This window comes from Helianthus annuus, chromosome 10, assembly GCF_002127325.2.
Source record: "Helianthus annuus cultivar XRQ/B chromosome 10, HanXRQr2.0-SUNRISE, whole genome shotgun sequence".
NCBI classification, from domain to species: Eukaryota; Viridiplantae; Streptophyta; class Magnoliopsida; order Asterales; family Asteraceae; genus Helianthus; species Helianthus annuus.
The window spans coordinates 38,487,884-38,504,569 of record NC_035442.2 but is presented as its reverse complement, the minus strand read 5'-3'; the positions used below and the strand labels follow the sequence as shown (position 1 = coordinate 38,504,569).

At 35.0% G+C, this 16,686-nt stretch overlaps 1 protein-coding gene across 2 annotated transcripts; it reads right to left on the bottom strand.

Annotated features, from left to right (window-relative positions):
* Positions 1-4,390: 4,390 nt before the first annotated feature.
* On the bottom strand, positions 4,391-8,592 carry LOC110884533. Of its 2 annotated transcripts, none has more exons than XM_022132255.2 (4): positions 8,072-8,592; positions 7,509-7,578; positions 6,426-6,487; positions 4,391-4,708 (listed from the first exon to the last, which is right to left on the bottom strand). In XM_022132255.2, the coding sequence occupies exons 1-3, from the start codon at positions 8,279-8,281 to the stop codon at positions 6,438-6,440; spliced, it is 330 nt and encodes a 109-aa protein (XP_021987947.1). In that variant the 5' UTR covers positions 8,282-8,592; the 3' UTR covers positions 4,391-4,708; positions 6,426-6,437. The 2 variants fall into 2 exon arrangements, with proteins under 2 accessions (XP_021987947.1, XP_021987946.1); XM_022132254.2 differs by having other exon boundaries at positions 4,391-4,696; positions 8,072-8,590.
* Positions 8,593-16,686: the final 8,094 nt, after the last annotated feature.

Genomic DNA, 16,686 nt, shown 5'->3' with positions numbered 1-16,686 from the left:
TAAACAATTCATATTTATTTACATTTATTTACGTAATGATTTGCATCTTTTTCTAGATATGAGAAAAACCATACTTGTAAAAAACCACCTCTATAGTATGTACCATAATTAAACAGGAAAAAAAGAAAAAGAAAAAGAAACTAAATAAAAAATTTGAAAGAAAAAAACACTTGTATTTTAACTGAATAATTCAATAACTAAATATTTAAAATTCAAAGAAGAGTACAAGGTTTTACTTGTAATTCTACCAACAGGATTAATATGAACGTTTTTCTAATATCCTGAAAATATATTTCTGTTTTCCCAGCTTTTCTTCATCAATTTGTCTTTCACTTTTATCTGTCTTCTTCAAAGCTTCCATTGCTGCAAACCCATTAGCCGCTTTCATAATTCTCTAAAATAAGAATGAACAAACATCAAGAAAATAAATAAAGGGAGGATGCTGAGAAATAGGAAAATGGCATAACCTTTCATAAAAAATAACTGGCTTTTTAATTTTTACTCTTATAAGCTTAAAGTGAGGGGTTGGTGCCACCCCTGGCATGGCTATGAATCCGCCCCTGGTTAAATACCAAAATGTCTAAAACCTTCAAATGTCAAAATATATATCTCATTATCAACAACAATGCCTCAAACAAACATCATAACAAACAAAAACCATAATATATAATTATTATTTATTAATTCATTTATAACCAAACCTCTGCATCATTATCAATTGACATATTTTCTTCTATAGAACACTAAAACTCAGTGACATTTGTTAGCAGGTCTGTGAGGCATTACATCAAACAACATATATCCAATTAGCGTACACTAAAAAATAGACCTTTCAGTCATAACCAATCATGTCTAATTTACAACATTTACCAGGAAATACAAATATAAACTCGTGTCATGAATAATGGATATGGTGGTTACCTTAATAGCCAGGCGAGACAGCATTAGAAAGACATACTCTGTTGCTGATGCATTCTACATATGCACAAATTGTCTGCAAGTGTACATGTTATTAGTGGAAAAATGCCAATTGGAAAACATATAAGAATCATTAAACAAAGATAATTTTAACAATTGCTCCACTTGAACATATGTAGCATTTTATCAAACACCTAAAAGACATCATCAAATACAAAAATTAACAGATAAACGTATCTTTTCATAATTTTGTGGATCTTGAATAAAAAAAACAGAACAAACAGACCAGTAGTACTTGATAGAGCTAAATTTTGAGATTAAATACCTAACCACAATGAATGATCTCCATTAGCGAACATAGAATTTCAGAAATTAAGCCACTGTGATTTGATGTCATGGAGTTGCTTGTTGATTCTTCTTACATAGCAAATCGTTTTCTTCAACTATTCACGAAATTGAGGTGATCATGATCATATATGTATACACTATTAGCAAAAACGGGATACGATAGGACCGAATCTTCAAGCTCTGGCTAACAATGATGACCAAACTCAAATTCCGCCAGCAGCAATTCAACTTTTCAGAGATATAGTTGTATGTAGGGGTTGCGATTTAGATTTGTGGCAGCGAGAGGTGGGATCTTGATTATATACAGGAGATAGAACAACGCAAATATAACCACCCCAAAGTGCTAGAGCGTACAAGAGAGAGTGTTAAAAGTAAATAACTGGCTGCAAACCTCTCTCACAACTGCTGCTTGTAGAAAGAATCCTCAACCGATTAACACCACTACCCAGGTTTGTAGGAGATCATGGGCAACAAAAAGTGGAGGTAACTACCGGCTGCAAAAAACCGACCATAACCTCTAGGAACCGCCACAAGTGCGGTTATTTTTGCTAGTTTAAACGGCTAAGATTTAATCTCAGCATGATCCAACGGTGGATATTGACTTGGATGGTGGTTAGACTTTATGGGTTCCATAGATATATATATAGGCTAAGATTTAATCTCAGCATGATCCAACGGTGGATATTGACTTGGATGGTGGTTAGACTTAATGGGTTCCATAGATATATATATATATATATATATATATATATATATATATAACCAGATTTTTTTTGGTACATTAGCAAAGAAAACTAATTGAGTTAAAGTCAATTCAATCAAATAAGTTTTTTTAGTACAGATTCAAATTGATAAAAGTAATGTAACGCCCGGCTCTTTTGTACTTTCCATTTATAGAAAGTTTTGTTCGTATTTCTATTTTTGGAAACCTTGTATTCTTGTAATCGTTCCTTTCATTGTAATCATTATCAAACCGAGACTTGGGTCATTAATGAAGCTTGTATTTTATTACATTTATGTTATACACACTCTATGTATGCTCGTATGTTCGATTTGGTGAATCAATCGATGTTTAATCGTTATTCTTGGAAACTATGTGCGAAACTTGTAATTAATCTAAACTTATGCATTTAACGTGTTTTGAACGAGAACGATACTTGGTTATGACATTTATACGCTTAAACATACTTTGGTTTTGATTATCATGCTTAACTACACCTTATACTATGCTTTTGTATCAAAACAAGTCCCTAAACTCTCAAGATTGTACCTAAGAGGATCAAATACAAACTTCAGGGACTAAAGTGTAACAAAACGAAAGTTGGAAGACCCCTACCCGCCGCGTGACGCGAGGGTCCTAGACGTCACGCGACGCCCTTGTTTCGGCAGAAGGTGTGTTTCTTGAGCTGTTGTGCACGAAATCCAACTCTCCAACCTCACCCAATCACCTTTAATCCACCTCTAATCACCTCCAATCATCTTCTAACTCCTCCATTATAAATACCCACCTTCTCCAACCCATTTGACACTTTCACAACTCTCTAATCTTCACAAATTCACTCTCAATCTGCAGTAAATCTGAGTTTTGGACAGATTCTTGTAACTTCACTAAAGTGAGTGTAACTTGCTTATTTCTTAACCAAATCACTTGGTTCTTCTTCCTATTGCTTTGTTATGTCCTTGGGTTTGAATCCTTGGTTTTTCCTTGGAAGAATCATGCTTGGATTTGCCCTGAAATGGACTAAAACTTTCTGTTTTGTTTACTATTAATCAACAACATGTTATTTCTTATCCAACTTGTGTCTAACACATCTCACACCAATGTCCTAATGCTTACAACCTCTCTTATGGTTGGTTAAGCTTAAAAACATGGTTGAGACACTTAAATCAGAGGTTAAAACCTCACAAACTTTCTGTTATAATTAGGGTTTTTACCCACAAGTAGTGTTCAAGTGTGAAACTTGATGTATGTGTGATGGTTGGTTTAGCCTAGGCTATCCTTCATAAGAATCCACTCATTACTTGATGTTTTCTATAGATTAGTTGTTGTTATTACCTTAATACTTGTATGTTCATGACCCTCCTTGTTGTTTATAACAACAAGTGTAGTGGTGAACAATAGAGGTGCCTAAATGGAAGCTTGTTCTTCCTACCTCATGTATGAACTCTATGTCACAAAGAGGTACCTAAATGGAGACATTAATCTCCTACCTCATGCTTGAATCTTAAAACTTGTAATCTATACTATCTAAGTTAACCTATATGTATATGCCTAAGTAACTAAACTTGATGATAACTTAATAGTTACTTGTTAAGAATATGTTACATCATCTATGACCATGCCCTTGTTACGACTCTAATGGATCCTTGAATCCATGAAATCATACCAACTCTTTTGAGTTTCAATAGTGTCAAGAACAAGAGTTATGTGTACAAGATGATTATTTTCACCTATGTTACTTTCTATATATTTTAAAAAAAACTCCGAATCTATAATCTTCCGTTATACGCCAAACTCACACACCTACGTTTCCTTGTGTAGAAGGACAAGGTGCTCCGAACTAATTCATCTACAAACTTGCTCTCGGAATTTCAAGTCACCACTTGTAAACCGTGAGTATACTCGTACTTTTCCCCTTTTTACTTTTACCACTTTTGGGGTGTGACAAGTAAAGATTCAAATTGATAAAAAAATGAGTTCAAAAGTCAATTTGAAGGTTCATTAGTTTCATTTTTTACTTTTATTGTCATTCTTTCTGGTTTATCTGATTTTATAAATTTGAAACAAAAAATCAATTTGATCAATTAATTTAAAATATGTCAATTTTGGATTCCCCCAACTAGAAAAGGCACAGTGGAGAAAAATAATGTGAAAATTGGGACTATCCTAACGAATTTCTTAAGGTGGAATTAATGTCGGTCAATTAGTCAAAGTTAGGATTATTAAAATCCAATTCCGAGAGACTAGTGTTGCTTGAGACCGAGTCTATTTATAAAAGCGACCTGAGAGCATGTGTTGTATATAATAGCATAATACTACTTGAAACCTAACCAAGTTTTATACACAAGTGTAGTTCAATTTACAACTTAAATATTACATTACAATTTGAACATTTGGGAAGGAAAAAAAAAAACATCCTTCACCCTTTTATTGCCAGGTTAAAAAATATGGGAGATTCTAAAGGCAGAAACCCTCTAACAGATAATATAAAAGAAAACGAAATGATAAACCGGACTTCGATCAGTTCATCAAAATTCACAAAACCTAGAAAATCACACACTGTTCATCGTCGTAAACCAAAACCAAAAAACCTGTCGATTGTACAGAAAGATTTAAAAAGAACACAGCTTTGAGAACACGAAAAAATGCATCAAAAAACCCCGCCCAATTTCGTACAAATGATTTATATGATGAACAAATCCAAGATCCCTGCAAAAGAAACTGAAGCAACATGAGTAGAGTATACCATCATGAATAAATCTGCATATATTTTCATATCATGTCTCATATTCTTAGTTTTTTTTCATTTTGTGGGTCCTGTTTTCCGTTTTCTTTTTTTTTTTTTTTTTTTTTTTTTGAACTTACAGTAACATAATCTCTTTTCATATCATATAAATAAGACCCATAAAACCAAATTTTTATACGGCAAAATGAAGCAACTTCAAACAGACACAAAGCAAATGAAACAATTACCACCATAGAGATCCAACTTTGACTTTGAAATGGCAAGAACATAATAATACATAATACTATAAAGGTTTTTTACACCTAAAAGATTCTTATTCTCAACAATACATTCATATATAAGATTTCAAATATGTTTTTTCTTCTGGAATTTAAAACAGTCACGTATGAAGCAAAACGTCATCAATTTTCCACTCAGAAGTCAAACATTGACTTTTATTCGACATCATACCTTCATTAGGATTTCTTTCCACTTCTTGTTCATAATCAGTTATCACATATACCATATTAATGATTAATGATTTAGGGGTAAACCGATTTGGTTGCATCTCTTTGTTAGTCATTTAAAGGCACCAAGTGATCATATTGCTAGCTAAATTAAGATGAAAACGAACAGAAAGAGACATGTATAAATTATAACCATAAAGCAGCTTCATGTTACTTGCTAATGATACAACTTCATTTACTATATGATGATGCTAAAAGTCACAATAATCATTTATAAAGATGCATCCAAACACGCCTAAATGTATCTTATTTTTTCGATAACAATAATAGGTATATGTTCTGCTATTTCTTTTATCCTTATTATATAAGATTACATAACTTGCATCATTGAGACAACAGGTGATCAAGGGACCAAAAAATGTGTTACAACATTATATTGTTATATTCCAGTGCATCTCTTAAAAAGTTAAAATATAAATTTGTTATGAAAGTGTAGTCTTTTCTGCCGTGCGTCTTCAAGAGTGTATAGTGTACTTGACTACTTGTTACAATCTTGTTTACGCCTTAACAAACAAAAGTTTATTAATTCGACATGAGAAGTTGTCCTCAACTCGTCATATAAGTGGTAACCTCGGTTTAAAAAAGTGTGTAACGCTCGAGGCGTATTGTATCCATCTCGTCTGTTTTACATATCAACCTTTGGTTGTTTTTACATATAAGCCTCCTACAAACCCTAAAATTGACCATATTTGACCCAGAATTAATCATGCATCATGTGGTGACGTTGATAGCCGAAAGACATAGGGGTACATGCACCAATCAGTCTCTGTCCCGATTGTTTGAGTGTTATGTGTCTTAGGTCCAAGGCTTGATACAAAACTACAATCGAGTCGGGGGTCTCACTGGAAGCAGCCTCTCTATTCTTACGGGGTAGAGGTAAGGCTGTCTACATCTACCCTCCTCAGACCCTACCTTAGCTTTGCTATTGGTGGGATTTACTGAGTATGATGATGATGATGATGATGACGACGACCCAAAATTACATGAGGCGCCACCTCATGCCATTTCCTGATCGACTCGTGCGCCTTTTAAAACCAAGGTGTCAACTATAAAGGTCCTAAAGAACAATTCTAATAAACAAATAGGAAAGAAGTGATGGTATGCAAATAGCAAAGCAAATTAGCGTAAAAGAAGCCACAAAATATATATAATGAAGAAGCTATTTAACTAAAGTGGGATGTGTTACCTTCTCATCCTATCAAGAATCATCCAACAACTCTTCTGAATCAGAATCACTTGCGTTATAACCTGGTTAATGAGTTAGAGATTAATTAGTGACAAGAACAATACCAGGCACATAGAAACACAGTAAAGGGTGTTTGGATGTGTATTTTGAAACTGATTATTGCTATGTGATAACCAATTTCTAATGTGTGAATAAACAGATTCTTTTCACCTAAATATACCTATACACCTATTCTTTTAACCTAAATTTTACTCTGTCGTGCAAAACGTCCCTCGTAAATTCACCAAAATGTCATTTTTAGTCATTTTATCTAATATCTAATAATTTCTTAAAGAGTTAACTTCCATTTTGCTCCCTGTGATTTGGTCATTTTAACGGTTTTGCCCCAACAGTTTAAAAATAGCCATTTTCCTCCCTGATTTTTCTAACTTATCGTCATTTTGCTCCCCCGCCTCTAACTCCATCCACAAAATCCATTAACTAGAAGGGTATTTTGGTAATTTTATAGATAAAAGCAAGGGCATGTAAGTCTTTTCACCTAATTAAACCTATAACTTGTTTATTTACATGTATATAAGTAATTCTTTTTTGATCCCCCATCTTTCCAACCACTCTTTCTACCGGCCACCACCATCCGCCACCACCATCCGCCACCACGACTACCGCGACTTTTAACTAAACGTTTTAATTGAATTAGAGCCAGGGAGTAAACTACCGAAAAACCCCTATTTTTAATTGAACGTTTTAACTGAGTTAGAGCCAGGGAGCAAACTGGCGACAAACTCAAAAGATCAGGGAGGAAAATTGCTATTTTTAAACTATTGGAGCAAAACCATTAAAATGACCAAACCACAGGAAGCAAAACGAAAGTTAACTCTTTCTTAAATAAGCAGAATCTGTCAAACATTCAAATATCTGATCATTACAACTTCAAACAACAAGCGCACATATAAACCCTATCTTCTACAGCTCGCTTTACCATAGCTAATTATCTGATGTTGGTTATTCAATATCACATAATCACTTTCACATCCGCACATACACAAAAAAATGTATATATACAGAAAGAGAGAGAGAGATGACCTGGACGTTTATTGCTAACTTTCCAAACTGAAGATCGGACTCTTGCAGCTCTTGTCATCCAAATTTTTGCCTGCCACACAAAGTTATAAATTAACACAAGACAAAGTGGTGACAAGACACCGCAAATAATGTTTGAATATGAAGTTGTGATAATCGTCGCAAAATGCATATATCCAAATGCCGCCAATGATCCAATATTATTCTGTTCCCTGAATCTTCAGTTACTCAACAGATTTCTTAACTAACAATTATCCCTCAAAGAATGGTATCACTCAAGAAAACATCAACAGTCTCACCAAGAAAGCATACCATGTTACCAACATAATAACATCATACAAACAAGGGGTAAATAGGTAAATTAACCAAAAGAAAAGATCCAAAAAAATCACTTCTACAGTTTCATCTTTAAATCTTTAATCATCCCAAAAGGTCAAAATACCAAAATTAATTTAAAAAAATTACAGATAACCCCAAAATCCCAATCAATGATATTCCCCTACAATTGACATTCAAATTGAAATCAAAGTCAAAACCAATCTATAAAAGTCAAAAAAAAATCAAACCTTTTGATGATCTTTTGGAATCCCATAACCATTAAAGTACATCTGAGCAACCAAAACCTGCATAGACAGATCCCCTGCTTTGGCCTCTTTAAGGGTATCTTGAAACCATCTTCTTGAACAATCAGAGACCACATCAGACAGCCTCAGACTGTGGGTATGCTTCTCACCACTACTACTACTACCGCAACCGCTGTTATTGCCGTTTTCCATCTGTTTTTACAACTTTGACCCACAAAGTTAACAGATTTTTTCAAGATTTGATGTGGGTGTTTCAAAAGATTACAGATTTCACAAGATTTGATGTGGGTTTGTTTAAAGATGGAATTTTTGTTTCAACAATTGGGGGAAATAGTTGAGTTGGGTTGTGGCTTGTGGCGGACGTTGAGAAGTTGGCACTCGTAGAATGCAGCAACACACACAAATTAATTATTGAAAATAATTTTTATTTTTTGTTTTAATGTGAATAAATATAATGGGGAATTACACGGAATTTGTTGAAGGGTTTGAAAGGAGAAAGTCATTTGTGGAGAACTAGAGGCCAAGGGGCGGCTGTCAACATTAAAGAATTCAAAAGAAGCCAAAACCACACCACTTACAACAACTGGCAGAATGGGCTTCCTGCACTAATCTCCTAATCCTTTACACTATCTCGCTTGGGCCAGGCCCGGATCTATGGATGTGGAAAACAGGTTCTTCACGGGAGATATTCACTATGCGACTTTTACGGGCAGAATTGGATCATATAAACGTCATACCGGAAACAAAGGTGCTCAACTGGCTGCATTGGATTCCAAAAAAAGTGAACCGTTTCCTATGGTGCGTCGTACTGGACCGAATTCCGACTAAAGAAGCATTGCGGGTTAGAAGAATTTCCCTCCCCCCAGCCGCTTGTATCTTCTTCAACGAAGCTTTAGAAATCGTAGACTACCTCCTAGTCACTTGTGACTTTGCTCAACGAGTTTGGACCCTAATTCTCCAGTGGATAAACATCTATCTGCCTTCGTAGACTACCTCCTAGTCACTTGTGACTTTGCTCAACGGGTTTGGACTCTAATTCTCCAGTTTGCTCCACCTTGAGTGTCATACTACTCTTCGAGCAAATCTCATCCCACAAGACTCACAAGGCCTTGAAAAGAGCAATATGGGCGGTTGTGGCTGCAACATGCTGGAATATATGGCGCACGAGAAACGACTTTATCTTTGTAACGCTTCGCTTTTTGAAACCTTCCTTATTTAGGAAGATTATTTATATTCCTATTTTTGGAAACTTATATCCGTATCGTATTCAGTATTTCGCTTCCAACTTCGTAATTCGCAACATCGATCGTAATAAAAACTTGATCATTTTATGAAAAATTCATCCCTTGATTATGCATATTCGTTTTATATTAAAGATACCTCTTGTTTTATATACATGCATCTCACGCGCAAATACATACTTGTTTTATTAACAATCAGTCGTAAATACGTGATTTTATTCATTTTATACATGCAAATACTTAATTATATATTCACAATACTTGAGTTATATTTTTATACTTAATTCATGCTTAATTACATGTTAAATATATAAGAAATACATTAAAAATAACCAACAATACAAGTGCAAGGACTAAAAATGAAAATTTTCATCTCCCCAACCACTTTCTTTAATGTCCTAACTCCCAACCACATTCATTTAAACCTCAACCACTTAACCCTCTTATAAATATCAACCCTAACACCTTCCAAACACTTGCACCACCTCCAAATTAGTTCCAAACTCTCTTAAATCTCCAAGATTTTCTGTTGGTGCATATGTCTGTCGACTTCGTCTTGTATCGAGTCTTGTATTAGGTTGGTTAGATCAGGGCATGTAGTACGAGAAATATGAGAAATATGTGGGTTAGACCATTTCGCACGAAATGGGAAATGTCCATTTCGCACGAAATGGCAAGGCCATTTCGTGTGAGCTGTTTCGTGCGAAATGGTTGCGCCTATAAATACGTGACTTGTGATTTCATTTGTAACGATTCGATCCGGTAGCAAAGCTCTGCCGAAGTGTCTCCAACATTGTAAAACGATCTGATATCAATACAGAGACAATTTAAAGTGATTTCTTGTGCAATCCAGCTGAAATAACAGCGATACATTTGTTTCCGCCTTTTGTATTGGTCGAGATCTCTTCTGATCGACTCGCTTGGGTCTGCAAAACGATCCTACAAGTGGTATCAGAGCTCAGGAGGAAGAGGTCTTACCATTTCAGCTGCAAATTCTGATTTCTACACCTTCTTTTCAAAATTAAACAAGTTTTCACGGTTAAAATGGCTTGATTTTCTCATATTATACGCAAAAAAATGTTTTAACAAACCCTTGAAAGAATCAAACCTTAATTCGAAGTAAAACATGATATAGATATCATTTCGCACGAAATAGATATCATTTCGTTTTGTGAAAAACTGTCCGTTCGTGTGACGTCAGCGTCATTTCGCACGAAATAGATATCATTTTGTTTGACAGTGCTTCTCATTTTGCATGAATTGAGAATAGTTGATTCATTTCGTATGAAATACACCTTCATTTCGCACGAAATCAGTTTTCCATCTCGCACGAAATCAGATTTCCATTTCGCACGGAATCAGCGTTTCATTTCGCACAAAGGTTGATTTCGCTTGAAATTGTACATCAGATCGTCATTCCGCATGAATTGAACATTCATTTCGCATCAAGTGTCATTTCGTGTGAAATCTCATTCCATTTCGTACGAATTGGAATAAGTTGAACCATTCCGTTTGAACAAGGTCCATTCCGTATAATCCCATGGAATGAGATTCCAATTCGTACAAAAATGAAAAGTTGATGGTTAGTCTTTTGCAGCAAGCTAAAAAGGATGAAATCTTGATCTTACTTCAACACAGTGGTAGTGCACAATCAATATGGAAAGAACTGAAATTGAAATTTGTTGGGAGTAAAGAGATGATCAAGAACAAAATGTCACTCATGAAGAAAGAATTTGATTTATTTCGTGGATTAAGAAATGAAAGCACCAAGCAGATTATAGAAAGATACTGCAATCTGGTAAAAAATATGAAAAGATTGAGCATCAATAAAGAAAAGGATGAATTGATTGAAAAGTTGGCTGATGCGTTGCCACATGATGTTTGGGGCACATATCTTATGATGTTGAGAAATAAACCTGATTTTGACAATTTATCGCTGAGTGGTTTTATCGAACAACTCGAAGCTCAAGATATGGAACAAAGAAAGATAGCAAGAATGAAGAACTATGATGGTGAACAGGATATTAGTCTGTATTACAAAGGTGGTGTTAGTGATAAGACCAACATTGCACCAAAGATTGAAACATCTTTCAATGCAAAGAGTTCTTCTGAAAGTTCATCTCAAGGATCAAGTAGCAAAACTGGATTTTCTTCATATCCATAATTTGATCCACATTTTTCTGCAACAAAGAGTGGCAAAGTTCTGCAATGCAACATTGCTCTAAATCTTGAAAATGATCAAAATTATTCTGAAGAAGTAGCCAAAAGTCACATGTCTTTGTTGGTGACTGTGTTAGAATCTTATGGGAGTTTAGTTGCAGAAAGGATCGGAAATCCGATGTTGACAAAAGAGGATTACGATCAGGTTGATGCTGAAGAGATGGAGTTGATGGATATAAAGTGGTGTTTGGCAAGCGTGTTGAGAAGAGCTGAAAAGTTTAAGCAAATTACGGGAAGAGATGATTTTTGTGATGCAAATGTTTCTACTTTAGGATTTGATAAATTTAAAGTTACTTGTTTTCGTTGCAGGGAAAAAGGGCATTTCAAGCGAGAATGCACAAATCGTGAAGCAAGTGGAGCTCAAAATCCATTTAACAACAATGATTACTATCAAAAAGCAATTTATCATCAAGTTGCTCAACAACCGTATCAACAACAAGAATCACAAACTGCACATGCTAAGAAGGCGATAGAAGAGTCATCAAAGAGAGCTTGTATGGTGAATCAAGATGATGGAAAATCGTCAAAAGGATTTAGTTGGGATAAATATATTTCAGCTGATAGTAAAGCATGTCTGGTAGATCAAGATGATGAAAGATTGCCAGAAGGTTTTAGCTGGGATAATTACTGTCCAGATAAAGAATTCTTGGCTAAAGCTTTTGTTGCTCAAGTTGTTGAAAATGATGAAGATGATTATTGGGCAAAAAGTATGAAAAAGCATTTAAAGTATCTAGCCGAGAGAGATGTGAGAGAGATGCTGAAAATGCTCGAATGGCAAAGGAAAAAGAGGCTAAACAACAAGATGATAGTGATAATGATTATTATGCAGAAAAGATGAGAGAGCATTTAAAATTTCTAGCTGAGAGAGATACAGAAAGAAGGAAAGGTAAGAATGATGATGAAGAAGTCCGAGTGATAAAAGTTAAAGAAGTGTCAGTCTTCAAAGTTGATGAGGAAGTTGTTGCAGGAAAGACACCTGAAATCTGTGAAAAATGTGAGACTATAAAAAAACAAAACAACGAGTTGATTCACAACATGAACAGGTTGAAAGAATCGTATGATGTTCTGAACAAAGCCATGAATCAATACAATGAATCAAGTAGTGAACAAGCAACTGCTTTGAAGACACTTCAAGGAGCGTTCATGTCGAAGCAGTCAGGCATCAATCATTACATTGATAAATGTGCTGAACTTGAACAAAAGTTGGAAACCCAGAGAATAGAGACTGAAAGAGTTGAGAGATTATTGAGAAGTTACTCATGTGCTTCTTATGTTATTGACAGGATTTACCCCACCGTTGAAGGCATGAAGGCATTTGAAGAAGTCAAATCTGAAGTGAAGAATTCTGAAACAAAAGAGGATACTGAAGTGAAAAATTCTGGTAAGAAACAAAGTGTCAGTTACAACAAGTGTCCACTGTAACACCCCAAAAACGGGTTTAGTAATCAAACCACGCTAATACTAACAGACGGCTAAGGAACCGTTAGTGGTAAAAATTAAGCCAGAAAATATTAGGATTATTATATAATTATATCCAATATTTAATAAAAAGAGAAAAGAATGCGTTTGGGAAATAAAGTTTATAGAAGGCCCAAGTTAACGGGACTTAAACTAAACTTAGTCATAGATTCCCAAAACCCACTAATTCAATTAGGAATGTTTAACCTAGTTAATAAGTGGGAAATAGTGTTAGAAATAATGTAGGTTGTGCCCTACTTAATTAACTAACCAAATTAGAGGGGCCAATAATGTTAAAAATCGAAAGTTGATTTTTATTAAACAAATAAAAACTAAACCAAACACCCCATTTTGGGGGTCTGGTCGATCAGAGCAAGCAGGGGGCGACCCCCACAACTTCAAAACCCTAGAACTTCAGAAATCTTGCAAATTGAAGGTTCAATCCAAGTTCAAATCAAATTCTAAACATAGATTCCTGATCCTCATCACAAGGGGATTACAAGGTATGTAAAATTTTGAGAAATCTTTCAACTTGAAATTCTCATGAATTGGGAATAATCTGAGATTCTAGTTGCATGTGTATGTTATGATGATTTAGGAACTACTATAGAGTTTAGGGACAAACCCTAGACAAACACAAGCTGAAATCATGTGAATTTTTAGTGAAAACTATGATCACCATTGTAGGTGATTAGTGAATTATGTGAAATTTGATGAACACTAGGAAATAGATTGTTGATCTAGTGTAAATTGACAATTTTGAAGTGATTTCAGAAATTATAGAAGTCAACCACTTTGTAAGATGGTTGATTTATGTGAAATTTTGGCTAAGAGATAAGCTAGAGACTTGATAAATACACATGTAAAATTCTGCCCTTAAAGTGTTTGTTGAAATGCCTCAAAGAAGGCACGAAACTAGAATTTTTGTAGTTAAAACACCTAATTGTGATGTTTTGGCTATTATGCAAAATACGATTAAAAAGAGTTCTACATGTGATAATTGTGGTTAGAACTTTGGTTAAAACGGTGGTCTAAAGATAACGCCTACCGGGTAATTAAAGAATGCTAGAACTAGTTGATGAACTCGAATATGCAAATTAGTATACTAATGGGCATTTGACTTTTAAAAAGTCAAACTGACCTATACTACGATAAATGCTAATTTTTAATGTGAAATGTGTAAGGTGGAATAATCGTATTAAATTATGATTAAACTAACCACCTTGAAAACGATGATGATAGTTTGACACGTAACAAGCTAGGTGGAAGCTTGATGAGGGAGCGGGTCAAACGAATCAAGAAGGAAAGGAAAAACGTAGTTCGGATGCGAGGTAAGTATAACTTACGCCCCTTTTTACATTATTTGCGAAGTTACTAATTTCAGGTATTAATATGAATGCTACTAAATGGTTGGTACATGATATTTCGACATGATTCAATGAGAGTCGGAATGATGGAAAATGGTATGAAATCATGACTATAATAAAAGGAATAAAATGGTAAATTAGTCATGTAATGACAAATAAATAAAAACAGTTTGAGTGAAACAAGTTCAAAGGAAAACCTGAAAAGGTTTAAGGGGATGAAATGGTAATTAAATACCATCTCATACGGACAAAGAGTCGGTTAGACTAAATGGGTCAAATGGTGTTGTTAACACCATTTGACAATCACTTGTTGAGTTTTGTAATCACAGGAAATAACATAAGCTTGCATCGCTTTAACTAAAAAAATTTAAAGCAAAAGTTATGTAAATGGGTCAATACATTGACCCAAGCCAGGTATGTACAATTAAGCTTTTAGTTAAACATACAATTTGGTCAAATATTTAGCGAAAGTCCTTCGTCGTATAGTGAGGGACTAAAGTTGACCAAAATACCTTGAAGGGTATATTGGGCAAACGACCCATAGGGGTTGTTTAGAAACTTACATTAAGATTATGGGATCATTAGACATGAATAAAGGTCATAGGAATGCACATCCGCGGGTCAAATGCTCAAAAGTGGTCAATTGCGTAAAATGATCAACCGATGGGTAAGATAGGGAAAAAGGGGTTCGTTATGATATATCCACCACAAAATAGTTGTGGTGGAATAATTGTAGTTAATTCGATATGGAATTTTTTAGCGACAAAAGAAAAGGTACAAGTTCTAGACAAAAATGAGTAAATACCCTTAATGGGTCAAAATGGAAGTTTTAGCGAAACGGGTTAAGAATGTGTAATGACCCGTGAATTGAACCTTGTATAATAGGAAATAATTATAATAATATGTTTTATAGAAGAAACAAGGGCCATAACCATGTTTGATGATGAAACCACGAACGGGTCAAAAGTCGGTAAAAAGAGTAATAAGCCGAAGAGTTAAAGTCTGAAATTTTTGTTAATCTGGATGTTGGATTTTAACTCCATAGGATGGGGAATCAAATTACAATCACGTAGGAAGAAACGGTAAGTCAAACGGACAAACGGATTTAAAGATACGGAAGTTTCCGTGTCGAAAACGGCGAAATGGAAGAATCTGATGCAGAGTCCACCGTAACTTACGGTGGTACCGTAAGTTACGGTGGGGACTGAGAATGTTATGGCAGATAGCTCCTGCCTTACGGTGGAGTGTTTTCAAATCAGGGCTACCGTAAATTACGGTGTCCACCGTAATTTACGGTGAACCCTGATCAAAAATGTATTTTGAACAGTTTTGTTTCCCGGACTCGTTTAGATACGTATTAAATCCCGTATGACTAAAACATTTCATGTTTTTATGAAATGTAGGTACTTTTTGGATGCCGGAAGACGATCAAGCTCAATGAAGAACTGAACACGATAAAGACACATGCTTCCGCACATTGCCTCGTTGTAAATTTTTAACGACGAACCCGATCACGTTATGTAGAATAACTTATGATTTGTAAAAGTTTTAATAAACCCGTATTTCCGATGTATATGTAATCTTAATTACATGATTGTTTTCGTAAAATATACGTTAAACCATGGATTATAAGAACGGGTGTTAAAAGTTGGTATCAGAGCCTTGGTTTAAGAGATTCGAGTATGGTGGGGAGGAACCATGCTTGGACTTAAACCTTATGCTCTTGACAAAGAATAGTGTTCGGTTCGAAGCTTGATCGCAAATCCGGTAAGTACAAGTATGTTAATAGTTTAGCATGCTAAAGTGTTGTAAACAACACATAGGGCTATCGTGTGATACACGTTACCCCAATTAAAATGATTGATATAGTTGACGAAAATACGCGCGTTGACGCGTATAGTAGAAAAAGCCTTGTATTATAATACGGGCGATTATTGAAGTTGACGTTGCTAACTTTGTGAATGTTTTAATTGAAGGACACTCGCGTTTGAAGACGACGAGAGTCAAACGAATTGTGGATATAATGATGGAACGATCTGAAGTATGACGAGAGGAGCATGCTCGCCGAGGACTAAATCGCGTAACGACCGCGAACAAGGTTAATGGCAAGGAACGCCCGTTGGGGCAAACATTACCAGGTGCACATTTTAAATAATCACACAAATAGTAAAATGCAACAAATAAGTAGAAATTGAAAGTTGCATATGTAGATTAAAAACTTGGAAAAAAAAAACCAGAATAGAAAATGTATTCGGGATATTGTCTCCAAGAGAAACAAATAGAGGCGTTACTTACATAGGGCGTGATGTGA